The 19,674-nt window shown below is 41.5% G+C and overlaps 1 protein-coding gene across 1 annotated transcript in view; it reads right to left on the bottom strand.

The window, feature by feature from the left end:
* LOC105929825 (synapsin-3) overlaps nucleotides 1-19,674 on the bottom strand; it is a 172,494-nt gene that overhangs the window by 139,298 nt on the left and 13,522 nt on the right. Inside the window, exon 2 of the mRNA XM_012867739.3 lies at nucleotides 11,857-12,335. Within this exon, the coding sequence (XP_012723193.2) occupies nucleotides 11,857-12,278 (422 nt within the window). The 5' untranslated portion in view covers nucleotides 12,279-12,335. The remainder of the gene's footprint in view (nucleotides 1-11,856; nucleotides 12,336-19,674) is intronic.

Raw genomic sequence — 19,674 nt, 5'->3', positions numbered from 1 at the left:
CTAATAGTCCAAAATACCACACACGTAGCAATTACTATTACAACACATGATCTAAACTGTTGACTCAATGATAGTTCTTTCAGTTCCCTAAGATACAAACTGTGACGTGGTTTAAAAGAGTCAACTTTCAAGGTGCACATAAAGAATCATTAAACCAGTGACTTTCAATGTTATTTGTCTGAGACACACTCTTTCAAGTATCTTCAAAGATGATGTGTTAGCATGCAGTTTTGTCTGCTGCACGCCCATGATGTGAATCTCCCATTTCACCACGTCCCAAGGCTGCTCTGTTGGACTTAAATCTGGTAATGGTGCAGACTGTTGAAGGACAGACTGGGATGATTTAAACTTTTTGGCATGGTACAGAATCCTGCTAAACGTAGCTATCAGAGGGTGTGGCCATAAAAGGATGGACCCTTGGGGAACCCCAAATGTGATTTTTGTCATCTCTGATGTACAGTTTCCTACTGACACAAAAAAGTCCCTGTCCTTTTAAGGCATACTATGCAACATTTTTCAGTTAATTAATGTGTTCCATACCGTTTTGGATGATTAAATGAGTCATTTAAGGTCGAACAAAGGTTTTCTCGGCCGCCCTGGTGGTCTGTGGGGGAAATACCGCACTTGCAAGAGCCCTCGGCCCGCACACACAGGCTCAGAAGTCTCGTGCAAGACCGCGAGAGTCGGTCTTGCTTTACGGCGAGAACTCCATGTGTTTTTGCCCTTCCATTCACTATCATAGACATTACATGCACGCGCAAAAGCAACAACAAAGAACCGTGTGTTAGCGTCAAATAAACATGCAAGAATATCGAGTTTTTTTATTATTATTTTATTTTATTTTTTTTATTTTTTTTATTTTTTTGAATGTTGGCAAGGCGGGCGGCGGCCGCCTCGCCAAGATAGCGCTGCGGGAAGCTTGATGTTCATACCTTCACTGTGTTAGTCATTGTTTGTACTGCCGTTTCTTCCACTTTTCGTTGAGTTCGCCTGTCTGCTAAGCTCAAAACAACCGCGCCTGACTTCACGGAGAAACCAGAACAGCTGAGCATCTTTACGACAGTGCACTTTTACTTTCGCCCTCTGGGGGGAGCCTCGCTGGAAAATCTACCCCGGTTGCATAGAATACCTTTAAGTAGTTATTAGCTAAACGTAGCTATCAGACCATGTGGTTATAAAAGGATGAGCATGGTCAGCAATAACACATAGGTAGGCTGTGCTGTTTTACCAATGCTCAGTTTGTACTACAACGCCTAAAGTGTGTCGAGAAAATGTCTCCCAAACCATTGCATGGAACCCAGGAGCCTGAACTGTCAGTACAAGTCGGGTAGATTGATACCTTCATGCAGATTATGCATTGTAAATAGAGTTATGATTAATCAGTCCAATGAACTTTTTTCCAGGCTATTGTGGTCTAATGCTATGGAGGTTCTATGAAATGTGGCCTCAGTGTTCTGCTCTTGGCTAAAGGGCGTGCCACCTGGCGTGGTTTTCTGATGCCTTAGCTCATTTTCTCCCAGGTTTGATATGTTATACATTCAGAGATGGTAACCTGCATATCCTGGTTGAAATTAGAAATTATTTTTAGCTACTGTTGCCTTCCGATGCCAGCTTTGAACATAAGAGTCATCTTCATTGCCTCTGATAGCTGTCATGTGATTGGCTCATTCATTTTTGTGTTTACATGTAACTGAATAGCTGCATCTAATAAATTGGCGTACCGTCACCCTGCTGTGGAATCTTTAATGGTGTTTCAGAAATCAGTGGATCAAACATTCACAGGCAGTTAGGGTTAGGGTAGAGTTTTAGTGATGCACTAAAGGAAAAAAAATGGTTATCAACAACAATGGTTTTTCCGAAGAACCAGTAAACACCCAGCTTTTGCACCAGTTCTGGACAAGCACCGGAGCTGCTTTAAAGGATGAAGCAGTTCCAGAAGCCTAAACATAAGGAATACCCATGATTACCAAATATATTGGTTATCAATGAATTTCAATTCATTTTTGTCTGGTCAGATCACACTTTGACTAGATCATTTCAGAACTAGTCTTTGACCTCTGATTACCAATATTGTGCCAGACAATAATGCCAGAAAGAAACTGGATTTAAGCTTTCCCAATCTTTCCTCATAAATTTCTTTACCTTTTAGGCACTTCTCAGAAATAGTCCTAGTGGGAGCTGTTGGCCTGTTAATGCTTCTGCTGCAGATTGTGAACTTTTGCCCTCTTCCTGAGGCACAGCACATATTAACAAACCCCTCTAGAGAATTCCCTGCTTCTTCTTGCTGGTGTGTGGGCTCTTTGCTTCTTCTGTAGACATAAAGTCAAACCCCTCTTCATATAGCTCAGGGTAAGCAGAGGTTCTCATACCGTCCTGCTGTATACAAAGAAGAAGTAAACACTTTACCACAGCGGGACTGAATTAAGCAATCAGGTGCTCATATAATTCTGAACACAGTGCAAACAGACTGACAGATACTTGGCCAATCGGTCTGCATGCCGGCCTTAAAGAGATGGAGAGAGGGAGACATGGCCAGAGCAAAGGAGGAATTGTCGGTGGTTGCGGTGATGCTCTCAATGCTCTGTACTGCTATTGTGCATCAGTCATTGCTGGAAGCCAAGGCTGTCAGGACAGAGCAGGGTTTCCCCAGAGACCCCAGACTCTGCGGTGGAATGACCAGGAGGAAACTCGGCCTCAGGGAGCGAAGGACAGATGGACAAATGCCCGCAGAGCCACAACTTTTTAGAAGAACCTGGAAAAACCGATGAGCAACCTTTACTGTATGGTGGTATCGCAGCAAAGGACTGGGACCTAAAAAAATAGACTTGGCTATAGAGGTTCCTAAGAAAAAAATACACGCTAAATTCTAAACTGAATTCTAACCCATTAGACATTAATTACCAGCATCACGGTCCACAAACGTTAACAAAGAACAAGTGTCAAAACCACTCCTGGTTTTTAGTCGTTTTTAAGGTCGTTCTATAGAAAGTTCTGGACTGATGAACTAGTTTACTCCATCTGTATGGACCATAAAGCGATGCTGTCAGGTATCTGGGGCTGTGGTGTCTGTTGCTCCCTGCTCTCAGGTTCCGTTGGTGGGTGGAGTTGAGCTGCTGCTGGCACCCCGCACGTGCAACTCATCAGGCTCGTTTAGGGGGAGAATAAAAGGAGCTGGCTGCCGGTCATTAATCGCGTGAGCATCAACCTAAGTGGCTATCTTTTGGAAGGCTTCCTGGTCTCTCTCTGGTTTACTGGTTCCATCCTGGCAGCGTTAAAGCTCCTCAGCCCGCCTCTTTCTGAAAAGCCTGTCCACCCTCGAACGAACCATGACATGTCACACCAGCTCAGACAGTCGCTCCAAGTTCTGCTAACTTCCTCTGGACTCTAGTTTCACTCTGACAGCAAGCTACTACACAAAAATGTCAGATCTCCTCTAGAAACCGTCACTCTCCACTCACCTCTATCTCCTCCTTCCAGTGACCATTCCCCGGAGCTGCTGTCAGTTGTCGAACCTCCTCAATGAATCATTTCTTTTCAATCTGTTTAATTCATTTTGGGTTTTTTTCTGCATGTGGGTCAAGAGATGACCTCAAATTATGACATATGCTGTGTTCCCCCCTGTTCCAAGGTATTATCTACTGGCTTAAAGCAGACTCTTGTGCTTCTGAAGGGCTTTCTCATTCCCAGGAATGTCTAGTTCAGTGACTAACATGGTGCAGAAACTAAAATAATCACCAGAAGCCTATTCGTTAACCAGATGGCTGTCTATTAGTGCAGATAGATCAGTAAAGGTTTATATTAGCTGGCTAATTAGTCAGGCTAAGTATTACAATAGGTAGTGTTAGTCTAGCTAGTGTGCATTATGGCTCAATGCTTAGTATGAACTCTCTTTTTAAGGATGTTTAGAAAATAATGAGGTGCAAACTTAAAGTTGTTAGTTTTCGATGTGTGTGTGCATGTGTGTGTGTGTGTGTGTGTGTTGTTTATTTTTTGGGGGGAGGGGTGGTTTGTGGTATGAAAAATATCAATAAAATTATTTTTGAAGTTATGTCATGAAGTTCAAGAAGAAAATGAGTACGTATAGGGTGTTTCAGACAGTTCAGGGGTTCAACAAGGTTTTTAAACATTACTGGCTTATTCAAGGTCATGACAGAATCTCAATCTGATTTAAGTTCATACTTTGACTAGGCCACTTTAAAATTTTTTTTTTTTTTTTTAGCCATTCAACGGTAAAGTTACTGGATCAGGTTGCAAAACCCAAATGTGATGGGGTTTAACGTCCAATGCTGATGCCTTCATCGGTCAGGGCAGGAGTCCCAGTTCCTGAAGAACAGCAGCATGACTCTATGTTTAACTGTGGGAAAAATGTTGTTTTTCTGGAACTGCTGTGTTCCTTTTAACTACTTTCACGTTTTTTTGTCAGTCCATAGAATATTTTTTTCTAAAAGTCTTGGAGATCATCGAGATCTACCCTTGTAATCTTTTTGTATAAAGGTGGTTTTTGGCCTGGAAGCTCTTCCATGAATCCCTTGCTCAGTCTCGTTCTTATTGCTAGATTATGAACCCTGGCCATGACTGAGACAGGAGAGGCCTGCATGTTGTTTTGGGTTCTTCAGGACATCTTCTGTGACATCCAGAATGAATTTTTGATGTACTCGTGGAGTAATATTAGTTTACTGGCCAGTTTTGGGAAGGTTCACCACTGTTTCATTTTCTGTGTTCGCCATTTGTTGTTCACTGGAGAAATTAACAAATGGCTTTTTAACCCTTTCCAGACCAACAGGGACTTTGTTTGTTGTCTGTTCTTGAATTTCTTTACAGTGGGGCATGATCTGGTGCTTGTTTTCAGATTTTTATGTCTGCTGCATTTTATTAGACAGGTCCTAGTAGAGTGATTTCTTGAAGCTGCAGGTCTGCCAGTAGTCAGATTAGGGTAAAATAGAACATGATTCAACAGGAGGTGCAATTACTTTTCCCACACCCGATCACGTTGCTTTGGACAGCTTTTTCATTCATCAGATCATCATGTTTACTGTACTCAAATTATATTTATCTAATATTATCTAATCTGAACTTTGTAAGTTCAGAAAACCAGATTGCATCTTTCAAACGGGAAGGCAGCATGTCGTACGCCAAGCTGTTACGAATATTTTAGGTCCACAGCAGTAGCTGAAGAGCAGCTATTTTAATGGTAAACAAAGAACACCACGTTACACCACCAACACCAGCGGCGCTGCCAAAGCAGCAGCCACAAATCTGGCATGTTTTCAAAGCTTTGCTTGAATCTAGGAGCTGAGCAGCAACTGCTCAGAAGCCTCTTCTTTATCTACCTGCGCCTTTCACGTGGTCCTCGGAGATGACGTGTGAAAAACGGGAACGGTTTGCTGTCAAATCAGAGTTATAGCTGCTCCTAAACTGGAGGACAGAATGTGAGGACAGGTGCTTTTGGTTCCTTAAAAACAACAGGATCACAGATTCGTTCACAGCTGACATCGGTTTGTGAAGTCTTGCAAATGAGTAGAAGTAATAAGTGGATGCTAAGGGATCTTTTGATCTTCAAATAGCCTTTTTGCTGAACTTCTAATACATTCACTAGAAATATGGGAGACCTGCATTTGAAAAAAATGACAATTCCAATGGGGCAATTAAAAAAAAATAAGGAAAAAATAAAATTCAAACAAAAATAAAGAAAAGTCACAATTATGGGAGTTTTGTGAAAATGAGCACAGAGGCAAAAAAAATAAATATAAGACTAAACACCTGATGACAACAAAAATAACATTAACAAAAATACATTATGTTAAGATTACATCAAATTATTTTATTATTATTATTTTTATTCTAATAAAGTTGAATCCCACTTTAGGAAAAGTTGAATACAGTTTGAGTATTTTTATTACTATTATTTATCTCAAATAAACCTCAAGACTAGAAGCAGGACAAAACTGAGCAGAAGCAATAAAGATTATTATTGAAAATGAGAAAAATTGTAAATTGTTGCAAACTGATACAATCTCTTCTCATACCTTCTCCATGGATTGACGTTCTTTCAATGAGATTTCAGGAAAACAATTTTTTTCTTCTTTTTTTTTTTGTCTCAGCCCACTGCTAGTCAGCTGGCTGAAAGAAGGTGACCCTTTCTCCTCATAAAGACAATTTAGCACTGTGGAACCATCTAACTATACAACTGCCCAGAAATACATGGACATTTAAAATAAAGGAACATCCAGTGCCGAAATAAGTTCCACCAAGAAAAAAATAAACTTCATGTGTTCATAAAGCTTCATCTGTGGGTAGAAAGTTTTAAAGGACCAAAACATGTATAGGGACAGCAAAGCAAGCTTTCTGATTCACCAGCAGCTGAGCTGGTAATGTAACGGCTGTCGTTTGTCGCCCTCTGCTGGTCAAAACTCTTAACTGAGAAGGGGTTTCCCTGTGAGACATTAAATGAACTGCACTGCCACCGTGCGGGTAAAAACGGAACAATTAAGCCGCAATTAAGTCTAATGTGAGCCAGACTTGGAAAAATTTCACAATTATGTTAATTGGAATTTACATATTATTTACAGAGCCTCCTAAAACACAATGAAACTAAATTATATAATTTAAGGATGATGTCATAAACTAGGTAAGAACTTCTGAAAGTTTTGCTTTAATTGGGCAGAAATTATGTTCAATTAGGCTTTCACTCTCTACTCTAGGATAATCTTTTAGAAATAAAATTTTAAAAATAGTAATAAAGTAGTTTTACACTCAAAAGGATCTGATACCTGCTCCTTGGTGTTAAAACTGCTTTGAGAAAAACAAAACAACCAAAATAATAGTGCAGATTAATCATGCCATAATTGCTCTGCTTGGACTTCAGTACTGAAATGGTCCAAAAGTGAAGGACATAATCTATTTGACCCCTGATAAACTGATGAGGATCTTTTCTTTGCTGTGCTGTATACACAATGCTGCAGACTTTCTAGTATCTTCTACTGACAAACCCCATTTTTAAAATGAGACATTTGATCCTTGGCTCGCTCTCTGCAAACCATGCTTTGTGCCAGAAGATGCAAATCAGTAAAGATTAAGAAAATCCTATTAGGATCGCTATAATGTGTTTCAGGTGGCTCAGATTCATGATTCGTGACGGCAGGTGCGAATAATAACAGCTCCATTTGTCACGTTGAAGGTGGGAAACGTGATTCATTTTGGTTTCTTTTTTTACATCATGAAAGCCTTTTTTTTTTTAACAAGACTTCTCACAATTTCAATTTCCCAGGTAAACTGGAGGGATGTTGGAGTTTGAAGGATGCTGGTTCAGATCTTGTCCTGTCATACCCTCCAAAGACTACTATTCAGATAAAACCAGTTTTCTTGCCAAATAGTGAGCCTAATCTGTTCAGCTATAAATTTTATCTAGAGTTGCTTGTATTAATCATTTCAGACTAAGTTATTACTTTGTAAGCACAAACCGGTCAGTTTTGTCTCTTGCTCGCCCTTAATTAATGCATAAGGAACGCTTACAAATGAGTTATAAACTGTTAATAATATATCTATATAGCTATATCTATATCTATGAACTATTTGTTAGCCATCCATAAGGGGAGCCTTATTGTAAAGTGATACCTAAACGGATTCTATAATTAAGATGGTTGTTGTTAGTGCAGGCTGCTGGTAAGTGTTAAGCTCTGGTTGGCAGTGTTGCCATGTCCACTTATCATTATTGGGCTTCTTTTTTTCTAAAGTAGCTTGTAAATTTCGTGAGTCGCGGGTTGCGGTTTTTTGTGTTCATTTCTGAAAGTGAATGCGTTTATTTGGGCTCTAAAGCTAGTGATGATGAACACGTTAGAGACCACTGCTCTCACTGCCGCGCTACAGACACAGTACTTGGCTGAAATATCCTTCCGCCTCTCCGCGTTCACACACTCCTACCTATAGACTAAATATACTAGATGCCTCATTACATGATAGAGCGCATCCTGTGTTGCCGCCATATTGGCTGGGTCTTTTCTACTCTAGGCTGACATAGGAGCCGACGGAAGTGAAGGCAGAGGGAGCAATTTTGTTGGTATTTTATGCAGTTTATTGTTGCAATAACCAGCAATAACCGCTGAAAATATACTGCACAGTGCAGATCACCATTTTTAGGCTGAGATTCTGAAGATGTGTTTTTACACGCTGACAATATTGTAAAAACCTAACCCATAAACCATACTATAATGCTTATTAATTTTTTGTCTCTGTATTTGACAAACTAAGGCTGAACCACATTGCCAAATGAAGTACCCTGGAGTTACAGCGTCAGCACATGCCAGAAGCTGTGCATGTGCATATCTTTCAAGGGTATTAAGCTCCTGCCGCAGTTGTAAGCAAAGTGTAAGACACAAATAACCTGGAAATTTTAAACACTTTCCAGACTTTAAAAAAACTGAGTGTAGGCACATGGTTTTAAACAGCACGCAATAAATATGGAGAAATAATTGCTGTGTACAAAAAAACTCAGGATTACATAATTATACTAGGATTAGATGTGTGTGTGTGGGAGAGAGTGAAAAAAGAACAACACCTAATACGTAACATCATGTGTGAAAAAAGTATTTGGGCATGAAAACATTGGGGAGTGAAGTATCTCTGCATAATACGTCTGAGGAGGGGTTGGGGGGGCTCAGTACTGGAAGCACTGCTGGGTTGTTCATTAATTATTATAAAGGCTGGATTATTGAGTGTCAGGAAAATTTCATGTAAAAATCCTCTGATTCCAGTCAATTTCTGGGTGTATCCTTATATATAGGAAATTTATACAAGCACCAAGAAACTACAAATTGGGACAATATTCTAAAAACTAATAACAAACTTTAGCTTACACAGATTAATGCCCTTATGGACTCTGTATTACAAAAACATAAACACTTATGGAAGCTACTGACAACATTTCTAAGCAGCTCAGTCTGTGCTGCTGGGTTTGACGCAAACTCCTACTGTTCCTTTAAGGAGCGTGGCAGGTTTGCTCGGAGAGGCTGAACTGGCCCGGAAGCCTCGGAGGGAGGATGATCCCCTAACGGCTCATTTCAGCAGCGTTAGGGTGTAAAGAGGGATTGGCTCCATCAGGGCTCTCAGCCTGCCAGCTTACAGAAAAGAGGCCACCCAACTCCAAGACAGATGAAAGACCCATAGCAACTGATTTTTTTCTTTTTGATACATGAGTGGGGGAGGCGCTTTAATTCAGAGATCAATTTCTAACCTTGACCTGGTCTCCCCACAGAGGGCGCTTCTGGACACGATTATCCCTGCCGGCGCTGGAGATAAATTCAAAGGGCTGGAAATGGCTGATAGCAAGCATCCTGATGTCAATCTCCCAGAAAACACAAGACATCACAACAGCCCATAATATTCATGAGAGGTTTATTGATTTAGTTGGGAAAAGCTAGACAAACCAGCAGCGGGGAAATCACTCCCCAGTGTGGAGCCGAGCAGCGTCCAGCAGCCGCGTGCTTCCAGTGAAAGATGAACCAATTCCTTCTCGTTTAACCTCATTCGTCTTTCTGTCACCTAAACAGCTAAGTTCTTTCCTCCCTCTCGTTACCATGACAATTTCATTTTAGCACAGAGATCTTTGGCGTGCTTGCTGCGACCAAGGACGTGCAAGCCCCATTCAAAATAATATGATGTTCTGCTCCTTTCACACAGAACTTAAGACAACTTTATGATAGGAACTATGAACGATTCAGGCACAAACGTGCATTTTATGTTTCTACTGTTGCAAAACTTCAGTTTCCTATTAAATGACACCACATTTGTACAGAAAATTTGATTCTTCTGGTTTCTTTCACTGTTTTCTCATGTTTCATTATGTCTGGAAGTTTTCCCAGGCAGATGTTGCATTCCATTTGCCTCGGAAAACCAAAATAGGAGCTGGGAATGGGGTAAACCTGAAAAAAAGCTTTCCAGTTGGGATTCCAAAATAAAAACAAAAAAACAAAAGTTTAGGATTCCAATATGGCGACGGTCAGGAAAGCTGCTGTTTCGTTCGTAGTACCTCTTATAAACGTCCTTTAAAGCTCTCCTTTTCCTATGCATCGCAAAGAAAACTATCCTCATGAATTGGAAAAGTAAACAAAATCTCAGTATCAATCAGTATAGAGATCTTTTGTTGGATCATATTAATCTAGAGACAGCATCTGCTTCCACATCTGATTGGTCTCTTTGGGCTCCTCTGATCAACACCATCACTTAGTGGAATAGGGGGCGGTGGGTTGCTTCCTGCAGGGCGCAGTGGCTGGATGGAGGGGTTCCTGGGGCCCTGGGGGCACTTGGAGTAGGGCGCCTGGTGGATCCGGCTCCGGGGTCTGTTGCCCCCATCTGGGGGGAGTTTGGGAGGCCTACGGGTGGCCTACAGCAGCCGCTTGCGGCGCTCTTTGGGAGCTGCGTGTTGACGGACGTGGGTTACTGACCTGGTAGCTGTGCTGCCGCTGGGTGGGGCCGGGGTGGGTCTGGGGGTCTGGGGTCCCTGGGGCGCGCCGCCCCAGGGAAAAAAAAAAAAGGTGGGAGTCGCATTAAGGCCAGAGCTGCTGAGAAATATCTGTCTGTTTAAACTGGAATTCCAGCTGGAATGATGAATCTGACCCTATTAGTATAAACAGACTACCTTTTTTTGCAATTTTTTTAATCTTCTACTGGAGTAAAAAGGTTTTTTGTTGAGTAATCAGGCTTTATAGTTGTCTTGCAAAGTAAATAAATATGTGCATTCCAGTTATATAACACCATTTTTGGTTCCCTCTCAGACACAAACCTTTCTAATGTTGAAATATGTCTTAATTAAGAAATAAACTTGCACCAGTTGTTTTGTGTGACTGCTTACAGAGGTGGTCTGATCAAACACAACAGCTAGGTGATTTAGACTAGACAGATGAATCTAATTGGCCAGTTTGCCTTATTTGAGAAGTGATGCTATAAGGAGCACACATATGGGTTTTACAGGATATTTTCTGAACAACAGCGAGACCGAGGTTATGCAAATAGCTGCAGGCCAAGTCAGTCCCATCTATGAATGGCTAAGCAGTTTGTTTTTCAACAAAGAAATGTAATTCATTTATTTATACACTTGCTCATTTTTTCCTTCAGGATTGTTAAGTCACTGAATTCCTACGAATTATGTGGGGACACAGTACATAGATAAAGAGATTGATGATCAACTGAATAATTCTTGATGCTCCTCGGGTTTCAGTTTCCTTGCTTCTTAGTTTTCTGCTTCTTTTTAAGTACATACAGAATTATAATGATATTTTGGGTTTAACGCATGTTTCTGATGTATCTTAAATGTCATCCTTTATAAGATCCGGCGCCGAAGCCCCGTTCTTCCAACCTCTAGAGTTTGACAGTGCGAGTATTTTCTTTTAAAACTCACAACAATTCTGTTAAAATTTCTAAAACGTGGCAAGACAGAAAATGTGTTTTCGACAAGTTTATGCAAAACCAGATGGTAATTTCCATCTTTTAAATTTGCCCTAAACAAGTTCGCACTGGAGGTTTAGTTTCCAAATTGTGGTTTGCTTTATTGCAGGCTAGTATTTTTTTTATGGTACGCTAATGGTTCTTTTTACTTTTATAGTAAGGAACCAGACATGACTGTATCAGACTGACTACATATTATAGTACGCACCTCCCCAAAAACCAACTGTCTGTGGCCCTCTACCTGAAAGATGGTTGATTTCCATATGCTTAGAGCTTAGAGCTGGACATTTGTTTCTGCTAGTAGGTTCATTAGCCTTTTTCACAATAACTTAAGCTAATAGAGACTCACACTTTCAAAAGACTAAAAGCAATCCGGAATGCACTATGTTTGAAACAAATATAAACGTCCACACTCACCAGTCAGTGTGCTGATCATCAATCACCAGCAGGATCTTGGGCTTGCGTATCACAGGCTTGGCAGGCAGGCTGCCTCCCGCAGGACCACCTTCAGCTGCTGTGGCTGCGGCTGATTTAGCGTGTGCAGCGGCTGCGACGTTCTGCGCCATCTGCGCGCTCTTTACCACGCTGGAGAAGGAGCTGAGAAAGCTCCCCGGGGCCGCTGCCGAGGCCGAGGCCGGGGCCGGGGCCTGGGCCGGGCCTGGACCCGAAGCTGGAATCTGGCTCGGGACGCTCGGGGGCTGACGCCTCTCCGTGGCCGGGGAGGCAGGGGAGGAAGTGGATGATACTGGCGGGGTTGGCCTCTGCAGATCCATCATGTAGCCGTTGGGCAGGTTGGCCACGAAGCTGCTGTCTGACAGGCGCCGGCGAAGGTAGTTCATGGTGACGCGCTGGTGGGTCCGTCAGGCCAGATGAGGTCCACGGAGGAACAAAAAGTCCTACAGAAGGAGACAAACACAGCAGCTTCGTTTCCATCCCATGTGGCGTACACAAAATTCTGTTTCATTAAAAATACTCGGGTGAAAATGAAATGAAAGATAAATAAAACCATAAAAGTTTTGTTTTTTTTTGTTTGTTTTTTTTTCAAATTGAGCCCATTAAATACCTAAACACCAGCAATCTTATCTTAAGATTTATTCAAACATAGAATCCAATGGAAGGAAGCTAGAGCAGGCGTGGTATGTTAATGGTTACATTAACTTATAGAAGTTACGTTTTGAACCAGGTGCAAAAGGGAACAATGACTGACTGACACCAAAATACAGACGGTAGCAAAAGTTGAGTCTTAATTAGATAGAGGCGTGAATCACTCAGAGGAATGAGATAAAAAACTTGCTTCGAAGATTTCAAAAGTAAAAAGGATTGACGAAAGATTCTACCAACAAAGGTGTTTTTAGCAGTTTTAAGACTCAAGATCTAAACTGTAAGAATAATGGATTTTAGGTCCAAAAAGTATTATATCCGTTTATTGTTCATATGCTTTTAGAGATAAGTGCCATCCATGAGTTTATGTCCCCCAGCCACCCACTGTGTAGAATGCTGCAATAAGATCCAGAATGCCTTGAGTTTGTCATTGATAAAAGCTTGTTAAAACATCCTCAAAGTTGCTGATTCAGTACCAACAAGCTTTAAACTATTTGCTGTTAGCATTTGTGTATAATAATGTCTGAAGTTGGGTGAAAACAATTCTTTCCAGCACTTTGGAAAGGGAGAACCGTCTGGAAACAGGCCTGAAACGATGACAGTTACAGTAATTACAGACCATTTCAAGTCTTCCTAACAAGTTTAGTTTGGTCTTCCCACGAGCCTCGCCCAACGTCCTGACCTGGATGCGGAAGACATGGAAAGATCTGTTTTTCAGAAGGGCCGCGCTTAATAATTAACAGCTCCTGCTTACTGCTGAGCGAGCAGTGCACTGGAAGACAAGCAGCTCGTTCCAAACTGGACTCATACCAGGATCTTTCCCGCACTAAACTGCCCAGCAGGCTTGATCTGACCCCAGACCTGAAGATGCAGAAGGTAGGGTTAGATGGAGACAGGGCGACTGGCTGTGGGGACCCCTGGAAGGGAAAAGCTGGAAGACGAGGGAGATTGATCTGAACCCCAACCCTGTAAAAACACGTCTAAACCAGAGATTCTGTTAAGGAGACACAATGTGTAAAATTTCAGACCAGTAGTAAATATGTTAAGACTGCATTACGATGATCCGATTTAGGCCACACATGGCCAATCTCCTTTGCTCTATCCTGCAGCCCGTTATTGTGTCTGAAAGGATCGCCTCTCCGGAAAGGACCCTCTCCAGCAGCGACTTCGGCGTGTAAGTTAATCAGGGCTTCCTTTCGCTCTCCATCTGTCTGCCCTGGCAGCATCCCTGCGCTCCGGCCCCGGCAGCCGAAACGAGACGCGGGAGCAGCTCGTCTGTGCCGATGTGCTGCAAAATAATTCAGTGACACAGAAAGTGACGACGCAGAGCCGCGTGAGATTCGCGGCTAAGTTCTTTATAAAGCGTACGGAGAGGCGCCGCGGCATAACACATCTGTGAGAATTTCCAGCAGATTAGCGAGAACTGCAGTGACGCAGGCACGCTAACAGAAGGGGGGGAAAAATGGAACCTATGCAGCGGATTAAAACGAGGCTCCTCTCACAGAGGGCGTCGCGTCTCAGGCGGATGTCTCGCTGCCTTTTGTAGTTAGAGATGAAAAGAGCGGCTTACAAAGCAGCAGGAGGAGGACAAGAAGGATGGAGGTCAAGTGTTAAATCATCATGACAAGTTAATGTGGCCAGATAATCACCATGGGGAATTATGAGACAGGAGTGAATCTAACAGCTTCTACTTAGTCATCCGCAGGCTGGAGACCGATTACAGAAATCTCTCTGGGTAAAAGGCGAAGAAGGAGTACACCTTCCCTTTAGTGAAGTGTCCATTTTCAGGGATCTCTGTTGCATAACGAACGATTCGTCAACCATCGCCGCAACTAATAACTTCTCCGATTGTAAATGGGTAAATAAATCATCATGGAAAAAACAAAAAAACTCCTGATCAGCAAAACCTACTTTAAATGCAAATTGTGTCCAACATTTCAGCGTCCACCTTTGTTATACCCGCAGATTGAATGGTTGTGAGGTTATTTGTGGGTTATGAGAATAAAGTAGCAAAATTACAAGAACAAAGTAGCATTTTTAAGAACTCTTACGAAAAAGTGCAGCCTTCCCCCTGTGTTAAAATGAGAAAAGTTGAGTACCTTGTAAAGTTGTACTTTACAAAGTTGTACTTTACAAGGTACACAAATACAGTTTTCACAAATAAAAGAATACAAAATCTTTTTATCACATAAGCATCAAATCATCCCACGACCCCTCCCCCCCCCAAAAAAGGTCATGACCCCTGACTTTGGGAACCTTTGGTCTGGATTATGTTGATTCAAGGCTTTTTTTACTGAGTCCAAATTTATCCAATGGTCCCATAGTGCACACTTCCTGTTTTTTTCTGTACTTGCTTACTTTTTTTTGAGTTTTCTTCAGCTGTACGCCATAATCAGCGATATTAAAACAATAAAAGGCTTGTGATATTTCAGTTGATTTGTAATGAATCCAGAATGTATGACATTTCATGTTTTTTAATTGCATTACAGAAAATAAAGAACTTTATCACAATATTCTAATTTTCTGAGACAGTCCTGTATTTGTCCAGTGGCTGCAGTTTTGTTTCCGCCTAGAGTGAAGACCGCTTCCGCAGATCAAACTTGCCAACTAATTCCAAAAGCTTAGGAACGTTTTGCCCCTCAGACTGTAACACTATACCTGGCTTTAAAAGAATTACACATTAGACTTATGTACTTGCATCCTTTAAGGCTGTTATTTTTAACGCAGGATCAATGCGTTTAAAAAATTCATGTACATTTTCCGAGCACTTTAACAAAGTCAGTCTAACGTTTGGTCTCCACCATCTCCTGGGGGCATAGAGTAATTTTAAGGCAGCTTTTAAATGTGCTTACTGCTTTTAAAGGGAAGGGTTATTGCCCAGAGGACGTCTTTTGATACTTAATGAAGTTAAAAAGCTACGATTGAGAAGTATGGAGTTAAAAGCAAGTAAATAAAACCAATAAGATGGGAATTCACTTTCTTTAGACGGTTTTAACTGTTAGATCTGACTTGAATAGTTAAAGATGAGGAGACTACCTCAAGCCCGCTGAAACCAATGCCATAAGAAGTACCCTAGCGTGATGGGTTGAGAAGTCGGCTTGCAATCAAAAGGTTGTGGGTTAAATTCCAGCTTCCCTTGTCACATGTTGATGTGCCTTGGCCATATAGGTGTATGAATGTGTGTGATAACTAACATGGAGAACATGGAGAAAAAACATCCAAAATTCTCTTGGGGACTTTGATGAGCAAACCTAAGCCACGCGCTTCCAACATATAGGCAGCATATTAAGTGTCACACCACGAACACCAACATACAACTCTATGCCCCGTGCAGCCTCAGGACTTTCTGACCACTGTCTGGTTGATCTGATCTCCACCTACAGGCAGAAATCTGCCATACCTGTCGCTAAGAGTGCGAAAAGATGAAGCAGCGAGTCAAAGCTGGAGTTCCAGCCTTGCTTTGACTGTACTGACCGGAGTGTTTCTGAGGCTGCAGCCACTGATCTGGACGAACTAACAGCGGGACATCTTACAGCAGTTTTAGTGAGGACTTGTGTGTGCAGGCTAAGACCTTCTGCACATACAACAACCAAAAACCCTGGTTCACAGAGGAACTCAGGCAGCTTAGTTAGACCAAAGAGGAGGCCTTCAGACATATGCAAGGATCCAGCCTGTGTGTAACACCATCATCCTGAACATTCCTTAGCACCAAACTCACCCAGCTGTCTGTGCCAGCCTCATCCTTTTAGTGGATCACAAACTTCCTGACTAACAGGAGTCAGCAGGAACTTCTTATCCAGCACCCAGACTATTAGCACCGGCTATCAGGACTGCGTCAGCTCAGGAAGCTCAACTCGCTTAAGGAACTGCTGATCCACTTCTACACAGCCATCATCCAGTCTGTCCTCTGTTCATTCATCACTGTCTGGTTTGGATCTGCCACCACCACCACCAAAAAAAAAAAAAAAGGAGCCAGATGCAAGTGATAGTCAGGAGTGCAGAAAAGATCATCAGTGCCAACTTGCTGTCCATTCAGAACCTGTACATTTCTAAAGTCAGAAAAAGGGCAAGAAACATCACTGCAGATCTGTTTCACCACGGCCAAAACATGTTCCGATGTCTGCCCTCTGCTACAGAGCACAGCGAAACCTACAAACTCAGGAAAGGTTTTTTCACACACGCCATCACTCTAATGAAGAGTGCAGCTGAGAGTGACGACAACAACAAAAAAACTCTGTGCAATAAATCTGTGCAAAAACCCAGTAACTGCCACATTTACCATTTATTACTTATCTATCCATTATTCTCCATTTCAGTCCCATGCATTTTTATGCTTTATATTGTCATATTATATCTGTATACCAAATCTACCTGCTTTATGTACATAACCCCATATATAATACTCGTTTATTCCAGCCTTCCTATTCTCTGGACTCCTCTCACTGTTTACATGTATTTTTGTATGTGTATGTGCACCTGTGCATCACTTCCACCTCTGGCATGTACATAATAATACCAACAATGGAAACAATTTTTACAGGCTCAATGCACCACTGCATTATTGTCTCAATCTGTCCACTTGTTTATAGTGTATTCATATGTGTTCTCTATGATTCAAATTGTGTTGGATTTTTATTACTGCATTATTGTCTTATCGTAAGTAAGCACATCATGAACATGGTACAATCCAAAGTAAAATTCCTAGTATGTGTACACACACCTGGCAAATAAAGTGGATTCTGAACTATTTTCATTGCTCTTTTTCAACAATAAAAATAACTGATAAATGTACAGCAAGTGTGCATCAATACTACCGCAGCACTCATTTCAGAAGACTAATGACAATAAGCTACTGAAATAAGTGCACTAAAAATATATATACTATATACAGGAAGGAAGGCAAAAACAAAATAAACCAAAAGAGGGCACATACCAATAATTGCCTTTTTTAATGTGTCCTATCTGGCTTTGTAGCACTTAGAATTGCTGTCTTAATGCCAAAGAGAGCCTAACAGATTTACTTTCACAAGTGGAGCATTACTGCTTTCACCATAATGCTCCACTTGACATATGCAAAAAAAACAAACTTTATTTGATATTATTTTGGGATTATTTCAAGTTCAGTCGACACAAAAATGGAAAGGTAAAAGATAAGTAAAGGACAAGAAAAAGATGAGGCAAAACGTTAAAGGGCAGAAAAAGTGACAAGAATAGAACAGGGGAAAAAGAGAGTACAAGATAACATCCTCTGAGTCTGCTTCTACACCTGCAGAGAGAGATATTAAAAGAACAGCAAAACCAACCAAAACGTATCACAGGTGCAAACAACTTGATAACATCACTGAAAAATACATAGTATTATTTAATACGAGATTAACAAAGTGACAGCTGAAGCTGATAACAAGTTTTGCTGTTCTGTGGTCAGTTCCACTAATTGTTGAGACAGCAACACCTGCACTGAGCTCATTAACTCTGAAGAGTTGCACCTGTGGATATGCCTAGATAGTCCAGCCTCTCACAACAATCTCGTTGAAAACCATAGTGTGAGTAAATCCATCCATTTTCTGACCTACTTAATCCCTCATGGGGGTGCCTATCTCCAGCGTTCACTGGGCAAGAGGCAGGGTACACCCTGGACAGGTCGCCAGTCTGTCACAGGGCAACACAGAGACAGACAGGACAAACAACCATCCACACACACACTCACACAATTTAGAGAAGCCAATTAACCTAACAGTCCTGTTTTTGAACAGCCGGAGTACCCGGAGAGAACCCACGCATGCACAGGGAGAACATGCAAACTCCATGCAGAAAGAGCCAGGGTTGGATTTGAACCCTGAACCTTCTTGCTGCAAGGCAACAGTGCTACCCACTGCTCCACTGTGCAGCCCAGTGTGAGTAAATCATCAAGCGTTATTTGATTGCCTACTTGTTACCTGCCATTTCTGTCCTCTGGATTCCTGCCTGTTTGCCTTGCCTTGATTTGAGCAGATACATAAGTTTATTTTCCATTGGAATGAATATCTTGACCCCCGTAAAATAAGATAATTTGATATACTGCACTGAAATAAGATGATGAACTGTTCCTATTTTAATTGCAAGAATCTTATTACATTGGCAGATAATCTTATTTAACTGCTTATATCAAGGACAAATACACTCATTTCAAGAAGATTTTTACTTACTTTTATTTCCCTTTTTTTGTCCTATGCTAGGTCAATCTAGCACAGGTCCAGAACATGCAGCCTAAGGATGCTGGCCTTGGTCCACAATGGTCTTGTCTTGATGGATTTGAAGTAAAGTTTGTTTGAAGCAGTGGATATTATGTAAAAACTTTAATTGTACGAGGCCATGCTTTGAGCAAACTGAGATTTTCTGAGTAAGTTCTAAGGATGTTATCTCTATAACTAGATCTTCTGGCCCAGAATGAATGAAGCTGTCAAAAAGCTGTCAAAATGTGGAAGTACAACTTTGGTAAGCAACAAAACCACTCCGTTCAATGAATATTGAGAGCATTACGGTACAGTCACTACCACGAAATAAATAAATTTATTGTATTTATTTTTTCGGTGATCAGAACATATTTTTATTTCTATCAAAGTGAGCATGAAAGATGAACACGGAAATAAAATAAGATACTTTCGGTATAACACTAAAACATGACACAATTTGTCTGAAAAACACCCTGGTCTCTGGCTCTGAAAGTGGGTCCTAGGCTAGGATATACTGTAATCAAACAATTCCCCACCAGGGCAGTACTCGAGCACCATGAAGATCTAAATAGACGTCTCTATAACATAATACAGTCTGCAGATATGCTGATGACTAAGATTCCTCATTGGTTCTATCTCCAGTTTTAAATGTGGCAAGTCATCCCCGAGACCTTTTAAGTTCACGATCTTGAGGGCCACCTTTAACTTTAGCTTAACTTCAGCGAAGCCACCTGAGCCGAGTCTTGTAGACCTCCTAATATTTGTGGAGCTCTGCGGCTCCGCGTTTGTCCTTCCTCTCCACAGGCGTCCTCTTCGTCCCAGCGACCTAGACACTCGTCCCAAAACACCCATTAGCTAGTGACGGGACGTCTGAAGCCCAATTAATTAAATCTGTTTAAGGTCATGCTGGGACATGGCCTTT

This window comes from Fundulus heteroclitus, chromosome 17 (assembly GCF_011125445.2).
Source record: "Fundulus heteroclitus isolate FHET01 chromosome 17, MU-UCD_Fhet_4.1, whole genome shotgun sequence".
Taxonomy (NCBI): domain Eukaryota; kingdom Metazoa; phylum Chordata; class Actinopteri; order Cyprinodontiformes; family Fundulidae; genus Fundulus; species Fundulus heteroclitus.
This window is presented reverse-complemented; position numbering and strand designations above follow the sequence as displayed.